The 19431-nt window shown below is 38.6% G+C and overlaps 1 protein-coding gene across 1 annotated transcript in view; it reads right to left on the reverse strand.

Annotated features, from left to right (window-relative positions):
• ATAD5 (ATPase family AAA domain containing 5) overlaps positions 1-19302 on the reverse strand; it is a 26906-nt gene extending 7604 nt beyond the window's left edge. Inside the window, exons 1-15 of the mRNA XM_073310574.1 lie at positions 19045-19302; positions 15286-17096; positions 14410-14497; positions 12588-12752; positions 11662-11806; positions 10974-11058; positions 8493-8674; positions 7445-7602; positions 6981-7134; positions 6436-6738; positions 5272-5368; positions 2266-2351; positions 1908-2053; positions 1656-1806; positions 1066-1236 (exon numbers count right to left, since the gene is read on the reverse strand). Of these exons, the coding sequence (XP_073166675.1) occupies positions 1066-1236; positions 1656-1806; positions 1908-2053; positions 2266-2351; positions 5272-5368; positions 6436-6738; positions 6981-7134; positions 7445-7602; positions 8493-8674; positions 10974-11058; positions 11662-11806; positions 12588-12752; positions 14410-14497; positions 15286-17096; positions 19045-19110 (3808 nt within the window). The 5' untranslated portion in view covers positions 19111-19302. The remainder of the gene's footprint in view (positions 1-1065; positions 1237-1655; positions 1807-1907; positions 2054-2265; positions 2352-5271; positions 5369-6435; positions 6739-6980; positions 7135-7444; positions 7603-8492; positions 8675-10973; positions 11059-11661; positions 11807-12587; positions 12753-14409; positions 14498-15285; positions 17097-19044) is intronic.
• Between the last annotated feature and the right edge of the window lie 129 nt (positions 19303-19431).

Raw genomic sequence — 19431 nt, forward strand, 5'->3', positions numbered from 1 at the left:
GGATTGTTGGCTGCTGTAATGCTTTCTTTCTCCTATTCTTTATCAGACTACATAAGCCCAGTTCTGCAAAGACAAACAAACACATTAACTTTCCACAAGTGAATAGTCTCCTTGAAGTCAATGAGGCTACTCATGTTGTAAAGCACATATATAAATCACCCCCGAGTGTCATAAATTACACCGACAGAAGCTCCAGTGTGGACAATGCTATGTCTGCGGGAGAGCTTCTTCTTCCAACATAGCTTCTGCTGCTCATAGGGGCTGAAGTAATTAAGCCAACGGAAGAGCTCTCCCCTGTCAACTTAGAGCAGCTACATTAGAGAGCTTACAGCAGTGCAGCTGCATCGGTGCAGCTGTGCCGCTGTAAACTCTCTAGTGTAGCCATGCCCTCAGTGTTTGCAGTAACTGGGCCTTTCCATGGAAAGGACTCTTTCCTATTATGTGTTCATACAGCACCTAAGAAAGGGGCCCCAATTTTGGATGGGGCCTCTAGGAACTACTATAATACAAATAATAATGTATATTCTAATGCTTTGTCTAGTCTGTGTCATAGCTGATTATTCTTCAGTATTTCATGTAATCCATTTCTATACATGCTAGCCTATATTTGGGATGTTAGAATGCCTACAAACAGTTTAAAACAGTGGTGGCCAACCTGCGGGCTGCACGCAGCCTGTCAGGGTAATCTGCTGGCAGGCCGCGAAACAGTTTGTTACTTTGACTGTCCGCAGGCACGGCCGCCTGCAGCTCCCAATGGCCATGGTTCACCGTTCCCAGCCAATGGGAGCTGTGAGAAGTGGCGCGGGTCGCAGGTTGCCCACCACTGGTTTAAGGTATAAATACACATTTACTTATCATGCTCTCTTGTATTACATTGTCTCTGAAGTTGTTTGCACAGTATGATTCATCAATTCCAAGGAAAGAAGGGACCATTGTGGTCCTCCTGTACAACACAGGCCAGACAACTTCCCCCAAATAATTCCTTTTGAACTACAGCATCTCTTAAAATCTAACAATTTTTCCAACCTCAAACAGAATAACCCCATTATAAGCAGTAATACCTACCTTTGTTTTTTGCTTGAGGTTTTACTATTTCTTCATTACTCTCAGGCTTAGAAGTTATTTTGAAATAATTTGCTAATGTTTTAGGCGGTAAACTTCGTTTTAATCCTGTTTCTTTGGGTGAAAGTGGAGGTTTTCTTGGTGAAATAGCTTTCCTGGGAGAATTTATTTTTTCTGAAAGACAAGGTTTACATTAGCCTTCAACGTAAAATATATTCTCAAACACTTCTCAGGTAAACTAAGAACTGGGCTTAGTTCAGCTGTTTTGTATGTAGTACAAGACAGTCTAACGTAAGCAGCAGTATGCAGAGTTACTTTTCTCCTTGTTTTTGTTAATTCACCTATGGTTAACCTCCCATACAAGTGCTGTAGCACTATTCTACAACACAGAAATAATTATTGGGGATAATCAAATTAAAAGTCACTGTAAAAACACTGTAATTCAGTAAATAGAGTGGTTTTTTTTTTTTGCCTGAAACAATAAAGCAAAAACATTCAGAGTCTGACAAAACTGAGTTTACCACTTTTTATATGAATGTCTTTTAGCTTCCTTCAGATGAAGGAAAAGGAAAAGTAAGATAAATGCCACTTACTCAGGGACTTAGTGCTGCTACAGCTGTTAAAGAAGCAAGGTTTATGTGCATTTACACCTTGTTTGTCCACTTGATGAGACTGAGTAGCCTCCTTTAGCTGAGATAGGATCTGTCTACCACTTCGCTGGCAAGAGGCATTAACTTCAAATATCTGCAAGAATAATTTATGAAAAGGGAATTCAGATACCCTTTGGTATAAAAATAACTTTTTAAATGCTAGGTACAAATTAGAAAAGCAGACTACAAACAAACCTTAAAACCAAGCTCCTGAGCACAAGCATACACTGCAGCAGTCTTTCCCACCCCTGATGGGCCAGTAATCAGCACAGTATTGCAGAGAGTATTCTCTTCCTCACTCTCAGATTTGTCATCTTTAAAATCCATGCTGTCCATAGAATCTACACAATTATTTCAACCAAAGGAAACAATTTAATAATCATTTTAACGATTATCAAGTCTAGCCATTTCACATCAGAGGGAAATAAGACAATGCGAACATAGAATACTTTCCATATTTAAAAAACCCCCAATAATTTAAAATATTTTTCAAACAAAGATTGTATGTCTTTTAAAGTCAATATTTTGCAAAATATTGAAAAGATTCCAGCACCTTGCTGACTCTCAGTGTCATCTTTCTCACTCTTCTGATTTCTTTTTTCTTCCCAATCAGCTCTTTTTTTCCATTCTTTCAGCCAACTACAGAAAAAAACCAAGAACAGATATATTAAATATTACTCAATAAACTGACCCAAGTTCAGATGGAATAGCTCAGAACTCTTCAAGGATTCCTTCTCCACTCTCCATTTATCCTAGCCAATTGTAGAAACAATTGTATTCATTTTTTTCCCCCCCAAGAAGAATTTGAAATAAACCACAGAGAATAGTGAGACCGATCAAACAGATCGATTAGTAGTTTATTATTCTAAAGTAAATGTTTTTAGTAAAACATTCAATGTAGGTCTTTGTTAGGGTTCTGTTGAGTTCACAATCTGAATTATTTATTCCCCAGAAACATTCCATTTTACTGTTAAGGCACAATTGATGCTATTACTAAAACTGAAACTGCCATGATTACAGAGGATGGTCTAAATATTAAACATGCATTTTAAAAGTATGTTCTCTTTAGCAGCAATCTTTGTGGTCATAGTGGTGTTGAGTCAGGGACACTTATCCAGGAGTATGATGATCAATTCAGTTTACTACAGATGCCCAAAACACCGGTCAGATAACATCTTTTAGTCGCAGTCACCACCAACCTGGACTGCAATTAGTTACCATTTGTTTAAATGGCAGAGCCTTTCATTTGCATCATAAATGAAAAGTTCTAATATAGCACAAATGGTTGTGACAAAAATCATTACCATAGAACAACTATTTGATGGTGTCTGAGACATGAATTATGGTGGCAGTTTCATCATTAGGGGACAAGTGCTGGGAAACTGCATTGATAGATGCAACCAAAAAATTAGGTGTCCTTATCAGAAGAGCCACCACAATAACTAGCACCCATCTAGGCAGTCTCAAAAGAAGAGCAAAAAGGATTGGATGATCATGAGGACTAAACCATCCTCCACCCTGCAAATACTCTCCATTTTATAATATATCTATCAGGTTGAGGCATATGTGTAAGAAACCATGGGAGAGCTCTGGCTCCTATTGCACATGTTATGCCCATTGTGTATAAATAAAAGATTTCAGTCCCCACTGCTATCAGTCTGACAAAATCAAGTTTACTGAAATACTAGCAAGCCTGAACATTGGAAACATTTCACTCCATCCCAGAATCAAATGTAGAAATTCAGTGTCTATTGTGCTTTAGTGCCAGAAGGCCCCAATCCTGATTGAGACTCCAACACGCTACCATAAAAACTTCGGGATAGCAGATCATTTTATATCAATTGGCATTAAACTTGTTTCCACAGTATTGCAAAAATCTTATTGCAACATAATACCAAACGTTGCAGACCTTAAAAAAGACCCCAGTATTGTGATGTTCAGAATTATTTTGTTAAGACAACGGAACCATAGAAATGTAAGACTGGAAGGGGCCTCAGGAGGTCATTTAGTCCAGCCCCCTGCACTGAAGCAGGACCAAGTATACCTAGACCATCCCTCGCAGGTGTTTGTCTAACTTGTTTTAAAAAATCTTCAACAACGTGGATTCTACAACCTCCATTGGAAGCCTATTCCAGTGCTTAACTATCCTTACAGTTAGAATCTTTTTCCTAATATTTAACCTAAAATCTCCCTTGCTGCAGACTAAGCCAATTACTTCTTGTCCTACATTCAGTGGACATGGAGAACAATTGATCCTCATATATTTTATAACAGCCCTTAACATATTTGACTTATCAGATCTCCCCTCAGTCATCTTTCCTCAAGACTAAACATGCCCGTTTTTTTTAACCTTTCCTTATAGGCCAGATTTTCTAAACCTTTTATCATTTTTATTGCTCTCCTCTGGACTTCCTCTAAATCAGTGGTGGGCAACCTGCAGCCCATCAGGGTAATCCACTGGCGGGGCGTGAGACAGTTTGTTTACATTGACTATCCGCAGGCATAGCCGCCCGGAGCTCCCAGTGGCCGCAGTTCACCGTTCCCAGCCAATGGGAGCTGTGGGAAGTGGCGCGGCCTGCAGGTTGTCCACCACTGCTCTAAATTATCCACATCTTAAGTGGTGCCTGAAACTGGACACAGTACTCTAGCTGAGGCCTCACCAATGTTGAGTAGAGAAAGACAATAACCTACCATGTCTTACATACAACACTCATATTAATACACAAAAGAACTATATTAGCCTTTTTTGCAACTGCATCACCATTGACGACTCAGGGTTTGTTTTCATGTACAGTGTTACAGCGGTGCAGCTGCGCAGCTTTAGTGAAGACACTACTATGCCAACAGGAGAGCTGCTTCTGTTGGCATAGTTACTTCACCTCCCTGAGAAGTGGTAGCCATGTTGATGGGAAAAGCTCTCCCGTCAACATAGTGCTGTCTACACAAGGGGGTTAGGTTAATATAACTACGTTGCTCAGGCATGTGGATTTTTCGCACCCGACATAGGTCTATAGTGTAGATCTGGACTCATTCAATTTGTGAACCACTCAACCACCCAGATCCTTTTCAGCAGTATTACTGCCTATCTAGGTATTCCCCAATCTGTGGGTGTGCATTTGACTTTTTCACCTCAGGTGTAGCACTTTGCTTATCTTTACTGAATTTAATCATGTTGATTCCAGACCAATTCTCCAATTTGTTAAGGCTATTTTGAATTCTAATTATGTACTCCAAAGTGCTTGCAACCTGTCCAACCTTGATGTCATCTGCAAATTTCATAAGCATACTTTCCACTCCGTAATGCAAACCATTAATGAAACTATTGAATCATACTGGATCCAGGACAGACCCTTGTGGGACATCCTCCCAGTCTTACAGTGAACCACTGATAACTATTCTGAGTATGGTCTTTCAACCAGTATTGCATCCACGTTGTAGTAATTTAGTATAAACCACAATTCCCTGGCTTGCTTATGAGAATGCCATGTGGGACAGTCTCAAAAACTCTCATTAAAATCAATTATAGGTTTACAATAGAATACATTTTCTCATATCTGACCTGTGTAACTTTTTTATTTCTGTTGAGTTCCCTATAAGTTCACTGGAGTTCTGAGGTTGATATTTTTCTGTCCAGAGCACATCTTCCTTTTCACCACCTATAGTGAAGAAAATAGAAATTGTCCATTAAAAACATTTCTGCATCTAGAAAAACTAAGCAAGTTGAGTTCAATTTTATGATAGTTTTATAGCAGACTTTTTGCAGGAACACCGGAATTAAGAGAACAAAAAGGGGGAAAATGGACCATCTCACACAACAAAAAAAAAGAGCCAAGACACTTCACAACAAGTGCTTAAAGCCAAATGCTGGTCATTGCACACAGCCTGTGTAAGTGGGCTGTGTGCAGGGGACTATATGAAAGTTGGGGGGTAAAGGCAAAGAAATAACGGAATTCACCCTGTTGGACGATCATGCACAAACACATCCAAGTTCATGACAGACTCCATGCATAGATTCATAGAGTTTAAGACCAGAAAGGACATCCATATCAGACCATTAAATTTCACCCAGCTACCCCTTTATTGGGCCTAACACACACACACACGGGTTAAGCAGGATGAAAATAGTTATAAAAAAATCAGTATTTAACAGGATTTTTTAAATTTAAAATCAGCTATTTTATCTGCATGTTACTAGTTCTTTACTTTCTTCCCATTTCATATAGTCTTAAATTTCTACAGTGGAGATATTGCTTCTTTGACTAGTTTCCTAGTTGTCAATAGAATTTCAGGTTTTACTGAAAGATTTTTTCCTACAAAAAAAAAGTTTCACATTTAAAATACTTATATACAATGAAAAAGACAAATCTAGGAGCTCATTAACATCCTTGCTGTGGGAACAGCATAAATTAACACAAAATTGATAAGCAAATAGACTCTGCTACATTTGCAACCAACACTACCTAAATCAAGTACTTTAAATCATGATTTATACTGCCTTGATTTAATCACTCCATTCTGGGGTTAAGCCATTATCTCCAGAGTGGCTTATCCATTTGACAACATTCCCAACTCTCCTCCATTCCTCCTCTGTGGATCTGCCGAAGAGACCATTTGGAACTGTGCTCTGCAGCACACTGTGGGGATTCCATGAGCCTCAACTAGGTCCATTCACTTAATATGGGAGCATTTTCTAAGAATTTAAGTAGCAAATATAAAAAGTTACCAGAGACAGGGTTTAATTTTGATCCAAGTTCACTGTCTTCTGTTGTTTTAACATCAGATTCCTGGGGTTTATTTGTTTCCATGTGTGTTACTTTTTCTGTGTCTGCTTGCTTTATGCAGGATACTTGGGTAACTATGCTCTTGCGAGTTTTGGATTTTAATTCAGTCTCTACATTATCAATTTGTTTTCTTCTTTTTGATTTGTGTTCTTCGGTTTTTTTTCTTTTCCTCTTGGTTTCTTTCTGATTTTCAGAACTTATTTGATCTAGTTCAGAATTTATAGTTTCATGGTCCTTTATGCATACTAATCAACAAAGAATAAAATGCATTACATCATTTCAAAACTTCAAAATGTACTGACACAGTACATTTCTCACTGTTTCCTAAAATTTTAGAAATACTTTAAAATCACAATGACCCAAAATAAGATTACTGTACTTTTATTCAGATCATGTTTCTATTTATATATTTTTAAAAACATTTAAATTGTCCTGAAATTTACTTGTTTCTAGGTCATCAGTGGTTTTAGTTATATACATTACTAACCTTGTTTTTTATTTTTGAAAAGTACATTTTCAGTTTGCTTTTTCAGAAACTGGTAAAAAACTTTTCTCACAGGAAACTGTGAGTTAGAAGATCTGATCTCTTCCAACAAATACTTCCTTATTATTTTGGGAAAAGCTGATCTCTGTCCAGACAACTGCAATAAATATAAAATAAAAAGCAATTCAAAATACCCCAAAGCATTGACCAAATAAACCTACATAAAAAAATTCACTATTATAGCAGAATTGTTTAACTAGTTTGTTAAGCACAATGACTACATACCCTTTGACATGCTATAAAGGAAGGAGCAAGCTACATTAACCAACTTTGAGTTAAATAAATTAATCATGGGCAGATGCCTTAATTAAGGCCACCGGATTTTGTAAAAGAACAAAAGCCCTGAAAATGTAAGCCACTTTGATTGACCCTTAGTTATTTTTGCAATAAAAGATAAAAATACAAACCACAATTGAAGAATTGTTGCCACTAGGTTTTGAATTTATAACTGAGAATTCACCAAGTGAAATAGGGAGTTTTGTGACATCAGTTACTTCAATGTTTAGTTCTCTTAGCTTGGTTAGAAGAGGACAGGACGGTGATGTCAACCTCCACACCACACAACCTATGTAAGAATTGAAACATGGTTAAGAAAAAGTCCTTAATCCATGAACTCAGCCTCCTAGACCAAGTGAGAAGTAACTGCTATACCCTCTAAAACAAGCCTATTTAATTTACATTGCAACATCTTCACATCCCTATCAACTTCACGTTCCCACCAGCTAAACAATTCTGGATACCCTCCCATATACTTCCTCCTCCCACCAAGTGATCCTGGGCTCTCCCCACCCCTCTTAATACATTCTGGGCTCCTTTAGTTCTTTGCAAGGTTGTCACTCCCCCAGTCCGATCCCCTCCAGGAGAAATTCAGTCATACTCCTTCCTCTTCAAGACAACAGCTACTGCTCCAACTACTTTGGTCCCTCTCTCTCATCCTCTTAAAGAAAGCATAACAGCACAATCCCTCATCTCTTATGGAAAAAGCAAGCAGCCCAGGGGTCCCTTTTCTCCAAGCTTCTTTCAATGTTAAAAGTAGCAGCACCTGGACTGCTCTGTTTTTTCTTATTCTGTTTCCTTTCAGAAAAGAATCAGCTGCTTCCATTTCCCACCTGGCCAAAAGCAAGATTTTTACTCTCTAAATAAGTAGCTTTTTCAAGTCCTATTTTATTATGTATTATAAACTTTTAAACATGCTATTTGTCTACTTAGGAATTTATATGTTCCATACTACTGAAGTATCTGAGCTCTGTTTTAAAATTTGTATTTGACAAGACTATTTTTATGCCAATAAACTTACTTAGTTTTGTTACTGCAACACAAAAAAAAAAAGTAGGAGCTGCCAATTATTCCATCGTAGTTATACTAAAAAGCTTGGTCTTTGAACCTTAAATTTTCAACATATCTCTTTAAGATCTACTTGAATTTACACAGGCTCACAGACAAATAAAAACTTACGATCATCCTTCTGCTGTACATGGACGACCGTCTGAAAACAGCAACTTGCCACAGAGTATGCTTCTAATACCGCTGCTTTCTTTGCAATGTGTCTTTTTAGAGACTCTGGCAAACCACTCATCAAAAATTCACGTTTTGCTTTGAACTGCTCATCATCTTGAGAATTTTCAGATGTATCTTGGCTTTAAATAAAATAAGTGAAACAATGAAACAGTTGTGAAACTGAAATAAGTCAAACAATGAAAAGCAATCAAGCTACCAAGCATGCAGAGTTCACAACAGTGTTTAATACGGATAAAGTTTACTTATCCCTACCAGCAATTTGACTCATCCCAGACGGTGACAGATATGCAATCCTGAATTAACTTTAATACCTGTGGTATCCATTGTATTAAAAATGAAATTGTTTATGCGTTATTGTGAAATTGCATATAACTTCTCTAGGAGAAGGGGGATATGTTAACATAATTCTTCTGATTATCAGACCTTTGAAGCTTCGCCCTGAAGAGGGGACCCATTGTATAACTGATTACCTATCCATGGTCTCTTCAAAGGTTCAAAGTGGATTCTCTAGAGACCAACAAACAAAGAAAGGACATAGGGATAAATAACTCGGTGATGAACTGACTCAAGGCTTTTGTTCTGATCCAGCTAAAGGACAGGACCTTTGGTCCATGGTGGGCCCCACCCTGAGGGAAGGACTGGAAAGACTTCGGCCTACTGAGGCCCCATAAGACTGGGTGCTTGTTCTGGGTAGAAGCTGTGATGAACATGAAACAAAAAAATCCCTAGGTGGGGATTTGAAGGACTACTTCTGCCAGAGCTTTTTTTTTTTTTTTTTTTTTTTTATGAGGGGTTGAACTCTGGTAAGCTTATCAGCATGCATTTAGTTTCTTTATTGTTTTTAATATATTTTCCCTGTTGTGCTTTTACCTTAAGAATAAAATATGCTTGCTTAGTAAGAACTGTGTGGTAACTTGTAACTGTGGGCAATTACACTGTTATTACTCTGAAAAGAGCGCAAAAAGAAACCTGCTTAGACAGTCTTTGCTGGGAATAATACACTGAAGGCAGGAAACTGTTCAGCCTGGAGATACCCCTGTTGGACAGGAGAGAGGCATACGTGTCTCCTCCAGAAAGAGGAAGTGGACAAGGGAGCCGAAACCCTGAGAGTGGGTGCCATTGCTGGACCATTGAGGGCAAATATAGGTATAGCTGCCCTGAACAGTACCACAGACAATTTACATATTACAATCTCTGCTAAGCACTAAGGTTTACTAAGAGTAACAAACCTAAAAATGGAATATACACTCAACTTCCTGGTTCCCACAGTTCTAAGGCATATTTTAAGAAGATATGGTATATCTTGACTTTAGTAAAGCTTTTGATACTGTCTTGCATGACAGTCTCAAACAAACTAGGGAAATACAACCTAGATGGAACTACTATAAGGTGGGTGCATAACTGGTTGGAAAATTGTTCCCAGAGAGTAGTTATCAGTGATTCACAGTCATGCTGGAAGGTCATAACGAGTATGGCCCTGCGGGGATCGATTCTGGATCTGGTTACATTCAAGATCTTCATCAATGACTTAGATAATGGCATAGAGAGTACACTTATAAAGTTTGCAGATGATACAAAGCTGGGAGGCGTTGCAAGTGCTTTGGAAGATAGGATTAAAATTCAAAATGATCTGGACAAACTTGAGAAATGGTTTGAAGTAAATAGGATGAAATTCAATAAGAACAAATGCAAAGTACTCCACTTAGGAAGGAATGATCAGTTGCACACATACAAAATGGGAAATGACCGCCTAGGAAGGAGTACTGCGGAAAGGAATCTGCGGGTCATAGTGGATCACAAGCTAAATATGAGTCAGTGTAATGCTGTTGCAAAAAAAGCAAACATTCTGGGATGGATTAGCAGGAGTATTGTAAGCAAGACACGAGAAGTAATTCTCCCGCTCTACTCCGCGCTGATTAAGCCTCCACTGGAGTATTGTGTCCAGTTCTCAGCGCCACATTTCAGGAAAGATGTGGACAAATTGGAGAAAGTCCAGAGAAGAGCAACAAAAATGATTAAAGGTCTAGAAATGACTCTGGAGTAAAGGAAGGGAAAACTGAAAAAATTGGGTTTGTTTAGTCTGGAAAAGAGAAGACAGAGGGGACATGATAACAGCTTTCAAGTACATAAAAGGTTGTTACAAGGAGGAGGGAGAAAAACTGTTCTTCTTAACCTCTGAGGATAGGACAAGAAGCAATGGGCTTAAATCGCAGCAAGGGTGGTTTAGGTTGGACATTAGGAAAAACTTCCTAACTGTGAGAGTGGTTAAATACCGGAATAAACATTTTTACATAATATTTAAAGTACACATCAAAGTGTAGTAACATGACAGGCTCACAAAGAAACCTGGATATTTCAATACGACCATGAAAGAATTAATTTATAATAAATCATACATACAATTTGTACTGGACTGACCTGCTTTCATCAAAAATTACAATTGGTTCATCTGCAATGTTTTGAGCTTTTTTGCCCAGGAATGAAGGTGGGACTCTTATTTTTCCTTTAAAAAGAAAGCAGATCTGGATTAGCACTAACATCCAAATAATTGCTACTGTTATGTTTTCATCCTAATTTCATCTCCCTAGTAGATATTTTTGTGTAATGTATAGCAATATTCCTAAAATCTAATATACTTTTCTTCATGAAAGACTTATTCGGTAACTTAATTCCCTTAAAGCTTTCTCACTCTAGAGACACTGTCAACTTAAAAACTTCTGTCTAAAAATATTTTACTTAGCACTGTAAAATATTTTTCTCTAGTTTCACTTTTACCTTGCGAGTCAGACAGTAATCTGTGCACAGTCAGCTTCTCCTTCAGTACAAATGTATAAAAGTATGATTATAAAACCACATAAATTAGCAGGATGACAAAGAGGAATGGTGGAGTACCAGAAATAATTTTAGTTTCTTTAAATTAGAGATTTCCAAAATTGTTCTATTCTATTTAAAGCACACTGTCAAGAGGACTCATACACAGTTTCTTTGTTGTTAATTATATATTAGTGTAGCACACAAATCAGAAGTCAAAGGAGGTCTTGGTGTTCAAGATTGGCACTTTATACATTGAAATAAAAATTAAATGTGTTTATTTAAATCCAATTACCGTGCGAGCTCTTAGTAACCTTCATATTTCTAGATTTTTTCCCTAATACATCATTTAAACTTCGAAGTTTCTTTTGCTTTTTCTCCACACTCTGTGTAGAAGCAGTGGTAATACTTGGGCTTGAGTCTAAAATTATCACTGAATCCTGGACAGGAAACAAAAAGAAATTGATAAAAAATGAAATACAACCTCCTCCCCCAAATTGTTCCTTTTACTGTTTCCAATTGTGAACCCTACCAATTCGTGATAGGTATTGCTGGAGCTGATAAATTAGACACTGTTGCAAAGCTCAAAAATTGCTCTATGTAATAGTTCTACTTGTATTTCCTACAAAGAGGTATATAGACTAAGTTTTAGGGGGGAAAAATCAGCTCAGGAAGCAAGTACACGAGTGAGCTTTTTTCCTACAAAAATGAATATTCTGAAAGTTGGTGTGATTTTAGAACTTTTTTCAAAGATTGGCCATGAGACGTCATTCTGTTTAGGAACAGTCACGCTTATAGGTCATATATTTCTGGCATGCCCCATCCCTTTTGGTTGTAACTACTAGGGATATTAAAGAAACCAAGATCCTGCGTCTTCTGGTTAAATGACCGGTTTCCTGATTAAAAAAATTGACATTTTTTACTCAAAGTAAAAACCTCAATGAGAACACTATAGTAAGCTATGTCCAATACCTGTTAAGAGTCTGATTCCACAGCCCATGTGGTTGCAGGAATGATCCCTTAATCTTCAGACCCAGCTCATACCAGTTAATAGTGTAAAACCAAAACTATGCTACCACATCATCAGCATTCACTTCACATATCCCACAGCAGAAATATGTACATAGGGTAAGACATTAAAACTAAATTATTGCTTAAATGAGAATATCTAAACTTTAAAAGCAATACGGATTCTATACTACTCAAAATTTGCAAACTTACTTCATTTTCTTGGAATTTTTTCTTTTCAGCAAGAGCTTGCTGTCGAGACGAGCGTCTTACAGGTGTTGGGGTGTCTTCATTAGCCTTTGATTTATTATGTTGTATGGCCTTTGCTTTTTCAATCAATTGTTTCGCTTTAGATATATTTTTAGAAGTATAGCTCATCTATCAATGAAGTGCAAAATAACAAAAACGTCTGACCATTTATAGCCATGTATTCTACATTTAAATAAAAATCAGTCTACATAAATTACATCATTCTTAAAGCTCATGCTGCATACAATTATGGGAATCACTGTTTTTCCTTAAGGGAAATCTTATTTGGTGCCATCTTACGCAAGCACATTATCAGGAGACTCCGATACCCAGGCCAGAAGGGGCCATTGTGATAATCTAATTTGACCTTCTGTATGACACAGGCCATAGGTTGTTCCCCAAAATAGAGAATATTGGCTAAACCTGCGATCATCATGAGGACCATAACGCTTACAAGTCTATTGCTATCACTGGCTACCGCTTTCACAAAGACTCCACACAAGTGATCGGGCAGAAGGGAAGGGATTACTGATAGATAGACAGACAATTAAGTGTGGAGCAGCAGCAGACAAGATATAAACATTGAATTAAATAATTTACCGCCCATGAAAGGCGCCTAACTGACAGCCATACAAAGAGATTTTGTAATTTATCCATGAAACGAACAACTAGAGCACAGGCAATAATAATTTAAGCTTTCTTGTACTGCCCCAATATGATCAACCCAGTTCTGGAGGCACTTGGGTCTCTGTGAATAATCTTTGCTCCTGCTGCTGAAAATACCACCTAGAATGCCAGGCAGTGCCAAGTCTAAGGTGGCTTGTTTCTGCCATATAACTGTACTACAATATCATTCTGATAAAGATTTCTCAGGTACATTGTTGAAAGCAGCTTCACACCTACTGAAACATGTTCAAGACTAAGGGTACTGCATCATCATCACAACTGTATACTGGTTATCTGTCCACTTGAAACCAAATTCAGCCCACCCATGCTGGAGGCGTAAACCTATGAGCCAGAAGTAGAGATGAATGAAGCCGGGAGGCTCCACCAGCGAGGTCTGGTTGGTGACAAAAAGCCCAACCTTGCTTATTTGGAACAAGATGCTGAGTTTTTTGCCAGGGGGCTGTACCTGGGCCTTGATCGGAGACTCTATTTTGTATCAGCCTCTGGTCAGAAGATGCCTTATAACTGAAGCTTCACTCCCTTCCTCAAAGCAGCTAGAGAAGGAGCTTTCTGGCTCTTGATATCCCTGCACAGCCTCCTCAGTGATGTCTGTCAAGAAGAGATATCAACAACTCTACCCTTCCCTCCTCCCCACAGCCTTCAGTATTTGGGTCTTTTTCTCTAATTAAGAATTCCAGTGGATGTCTCAGTTGCTACTTATGACTTTCCCAAGCTACAGCAGGAACCTGACATGATTGTTCACAGTTTTACTGCTTTCCACATTTCCTGAGTAACAGCAGTAAAACAGAAGTCCCATTTCACTCAGATGTACCTTGGTAAAGCTTATGCCACTGGATCCATCTTCCTGCAGACAGACATTGCATCTGATTACACTCATCTTCCAAATATGTTTTATTTTTAAAATTTTACCTTAAGTTCTTTAATAATTCAAGATGTAGGTCCCCTCATTTACCATTGCACCTGAGGTGAATGGATTTTTCAAGTTTTTGTTTATTAACTTTACACAATTGGGAACAAGAAGGTGCTACTCTTATTTGCTTTAATGTTCTACAAGTGACTTCTCAAACAAACACATAACAGACTTGATTATTTAAGCTACCTTTATATTTCTTGGAGTAAATTCTTCATTTTCCATTGCTTCAGCTTTGTCAGATTTTTTAGATGCATTTATTCGAGTAAACCTCATTCTAAACAAGGAAAAAATCATGAAATTAATTTTTTTTAAAGGAGGCCTCAGTCTCCAGAGTCATTGGAATTTAAGACTGACTGCTGTCAGAGGCAAAAATCCTAATGAATAAAGGAGCTAAATGTATTTTTCCTTTGAGTACAGGCATAAACCCAAATGACATTAACATTCATGTCAGAGAGAGACTATTTATGTGTGTCAAGTTACTGTAGTTCATTTATTCTTAACGCTTTCAGACACAGAATACGAACTTTTGCTTCCCTATCCCATTCCACTGATTTAAAAACGAAACCTGGAAAAAAAAATCAGAATTTTGACTTGGGAAATGTAGGAGGGAATTCTTAGCTGTCTGAGGATACTTAATCTTGCACACCATTTTCTACTCACCTATTGTGATCCGCTTTTCAACAGATTAGCCAAAGTTACAACATCTTCCCATATGCCAAAACTGCAAACATGCTCCAGAATGTAACAATATTCTTTCATCTATGGAAGAAATGAATCTCCAGTCTTGGACTAAGGACCTGATGCTGCAAAGTTCCAGGTATATACAGCAGCTGCAGCATAGGGCTCTACCAGTTCTAAGACCAGTCAAAAGTTCAGTTCTTCCATGTTGCTATTCAACCAGCCCACTAGTCTATAGGAAACCTAGGAATGCTTCTCAATCCACTTACTATCTATATCCCACCTTTAATGCTGAAATTTATATAAATAAGCAACCATTCTAGTAGATAAAAATTATTTACCATGGCAAAATATACCAGATATTCTAAAAATGCAAACTTTTACCTTATTGGGCTCTTTGCATCAAAGGGCACTGTAATCACCTCAGCCTTATACATGTTACTTTTCCTCAAGGATCTATTGCTTGATTTTGGTGTGGAAGCATATAGGGGACTATCACCTAGTGCATTTTCAGAAACAGTATTACTAATCCTAGCTTTTTCAGGTGTAATGTTTTTGAAGCTTTCAATTTTCTTTTGCCTTAGGCTCCTCCTTAATTCATTCTGTTTCGGATGTGATAAGATTCTTATATCTAAGGTTTTTTCCTTAATATGAGCATTAGCCCCAGTATTTTCGTTATTTCCACTACTATTTGGAACATTTGTTTCTTTAGTCTCCAAAACCTTCTTTCCTTTCTTTTTAAGCATATTAGTTCTCTCCTTAGTAGTACTACTTTTTTTGGTACTACAATGTGAATGCTGGTCAATATAATCCTTTGGCATTTCACTTTCATGTCTTGTATTTGAGGCTGCTTCACTTTCTTCCATTCCCTCATTTTGTTTTGAAGGCTTTTCACTGACTTCCTTCAGTTTTCCAGGTATTTTTTTAACTCCACTTTTTACTGTATCAGATGTTGGTTGTCTAAAAGCTTTCATAAACTGATGTCTTTCTTCTACAGTACATTTTGGCTTCATAGCCTCAGGACCTACAGCTTCTAGTACAGCTAACTCCAATTCTTCCTCCTCTATAACTACATTAGATTTTCTTTTCTGAGTCATTTGTTCAGTCTGTTCAATCTCTAAAACAGATGGATTGCTTTCTCTTTCTATTTCATACCCTTTTTGCTTCAAAAAGATAGAAGCTATTTTCCTAGAAACCTTCTGCTCCTTTAGCAGAGAGGGAGATTTTGGGGGAATGGGATGAATCTGTGCAAGGACAGTTACTGTCCTAAGAGGTAGTTGCTGAGACTCCTCGCCATTTTCAGGGTCACTGGTACTACCACTTTTGTCTGTTTCACTTGCTATAATAAAATTGTTTAGTGTTGGCATTCTGGTTTCTGGAATTTGATCCACTTTATTTTCTCCTTGACTTTTCAAAAAGTCCTCAAATGACACTGTGACTGTACTATCATTTAACTGTGATGTCTTATCCACATTAACTTCAAGGCTTGAATTACTTACAGAACTCTTACTTTCAATTATTTTAGAAGATGTGATTTGTTTTTTATCTTTGAGTTCCTTTTCATTCAGCTGGTTTTCAGAGGAGGAATTTTCAGACAAATCAGTATCTTTGTGCTTTCTCTTCCTTGATTTCTTTAGGTAATTTTTTGATACATTTAGTTCCGATCCAGTTTTTTTAGCATCTTTTTTGTAGGTGACAGTGTTTGAAGAGTTTTTGCTTTGCTGATTATCTGCTGCTAATTCTTCTACACATTTTTGGGCAAGTAAAGCAGAAGCACTGTTAGCAATAAAACTTGTATTTAAACATTCTTCCTTTGGTTTCTTCATGTCTGTACTGTCATTGCTATTGATTTCTATCACACATTGATTCTCAGGTGTTTTAATATCTCCTAATTTGCTATTTAAATTAACTCTCTTCCCTCTCCTTTTCAGCTTTGAAAAAGATTTTGAAGAAGGTCTCAAAGGTGATTTACAATCTTTGCCATCATCAACACACAGCTGGTAAGATTGGTTTATTTTATTCTCTCCAACTCCAATGAGTAAAGTGGTCTTCTCATTTGTAGAAGTCTTTTTAAAATAATCCAATATGTTGTTAGATTTTGGTGGTGACACTTTATCCACTGTTCTTGCTAAGGGTGAAAAATATTTTGTAATTGTTTTTATAGGGGGATCTTCCTCTCTTCGCTTCTTGCATGGCTATAAGAAAGAAAAAAAATCAACGTTAGTTTTAACAATGAGTAATAGTTACTTAGACTAATGAGGTATGTAAGGTGGTAACACTGAACAGTACATTGCCAAACTATTTAACAGGATAAAAGAAAAATGCAAGTTTTTCTCTAAGGAAAGCTCATAGGTTGGTGCATTTCAACATTACTACACTCTTTCCAACAGATGTTTCAACTTTAGATAAAACTAGCCAGCAACTTGGGTAGGGAAGCTCACTTGAAATTCACTCGGCAGGGTAGACCCCTGCACAGCCACAAGGACTTTAGTGAGACTCTGCACAGAGGTCTGCCTGCAGGAAGTTAATTGCATGATCAGGGCCTAAAACAGCTCTGAAAGGATCCTGGACTACCTTAGTTAAGGAAGCCTATCTTCAAGAAAAATGATCTATGACTAAGTTTTTCAGGGCAGTGACCAAAGTGCACCTTTGTACAGCACCTAGTCAAACCTGATATTGATTGGGGCCTAAAGGCACTATTGAAATGCAAATATTAATATTAAAATATGTCTCAAGGAAAAGAAATTAAGTATTCTAATTTTTTTCAATAAATAGAAAATAATGTTACTTCTTTCTCCAATATATAAGTAGTACCACTGATTTGTCATACTATTACTGAACCAACTTCACAATGTACAAATGTCATTATTTTGTAATAAATTATTATGCTTCTTGCATTTGCCTGTGAATTTGATAGTAAGGGATGGTCTACACTCAGTTCTTGTACTGCTTTACACTGGTTGGAAACCAGTATAATTAACGTGGTACAACCCCTTAGAGTGGATGCAGATGTACTAGTATAAAGGTCCTTAAACCAGTACAAATTATTCCCCTAATTTTATGGTAATAAGCTATACTAAAATAAGGAACCATCTTTATACCAGTATAACTGTTTCTATAGTAGGGTGTACAAATTATCTATTTCAGTAAAAATCAACCACACTCATAACCAAAACAATTAAAATCAATAAAAATATTGTGGGTAGACGAGGCCTTAAATAACAACACACTACACTTTGCTACACTTTTTGTTGTAGGAGATAAATTGAGTGGACTCCTTAAGCCTTCAGGGAATCCACAAACATTATCAATGAAAAAACTTAACCATAACTTTGGTAGTATTAGAGACGTATAAATTCAAGGTAACAATTGTTATTTGACATTTACCACTGGGCTGCTGGGTTGGTGGGATGCAACAGGACAACATTTTCATGTTGAGTCTTCATGTCTTAGCTCAATAATATTCAGCATTTGGAGATGTTTAACACACAGTAAAAAAAAAACAAAAAACAAACAACCAACAACAACCCCCACAGTAACTACTGATGCAGCACCAGCATGAAACATACATCCCACAGAACCAGGACATCTGTAAACTGCAATACCATACCACGGGAAACCCACAATGCCGCATTGTGAAGCTGTTCCACAGCACCACATCAGAGCCCCTGAACCTTTTCAGACGGCAATACCAAACCATCACTTTATTAACATTATTAGTCTTATTGGAGTGCCTAGGAGCCCCAGTCACGGCCCTGTTGCGCTAGGTGCTGTACAGCAAGACCGTCCCTGCCTCATCACATCACTGAGTTGTCCCACCACATTACCCCCATCAGCCCCCCAAACACCCCCCCAGTAACATGTCCCTCACCTCGCTGCACCCCAACTCCTTGCTCGTGCCCCAGGACAAGGCCCCACAGCCCCTGACCTAGAAGACTCACCTCACAGCACCACAACAGTGGGACCAGGACTCCCGCCCCCAGAGCCCTCCCCCTCCCCCGCATTTCAACGCCAGAACCCTGCCCCGGAGTCCCCGCAGGCGCCATGACCCCCACCCCAAATCACCCGCCTTCCCCAGCCGGGCCCCAGCTCCCGAGTCCTCCAGTTCCCACGGCACAGCGCGCCGTGGGGCGGGTGTCTCACCGGGGCGTCACTGTCCTTCCCCGGGGCAGAAGTAGCCTCCGCGGCCATGGTCACTCTCCCCACCATCCCCCCCCGCGGCAGGGGGAGAAGCAGGATCCCTCAGTCCCAGGGAGACCCCTGGCCCAGAGCCATGGGGCAAGAGCGCCCGGCTCGGCCGAAGCCGCCTGACAGGAATTAACGCGCGACGGAAGAACCCAGGCAAAAAAGCGCGCGCGGGACAGGTTCGCAGAGCCCGGCGCGACGGGGGGGGCGAGGCCAACGGGTCCACGTGACCCAAGCAGGCCTACACATCAAGACTTTCCAGCATCACGTGATGCTGGCACGGCTCGGGCCGCCTCAGGGACTCGCCTTCCGACGGTCACGTGGTCTAAGCGCCAACTGGTCACG

The sequence above is a fragment of the Lepidochelys kempii genome, chromosome 14 (assembly GCF_965140265.1).
Source record: "Lepidochelys kempii isolate rLepKem1 chromosome 14, rLepKem1.hap2, whole genome shotgun sequence".
In the NCBI taxonomy this organism is placed as follows: Eukaryota; Metazoa; Chordata; order Testudines; family Cheloniidae; genus Lepidochelys; species Lepidochelys kempii.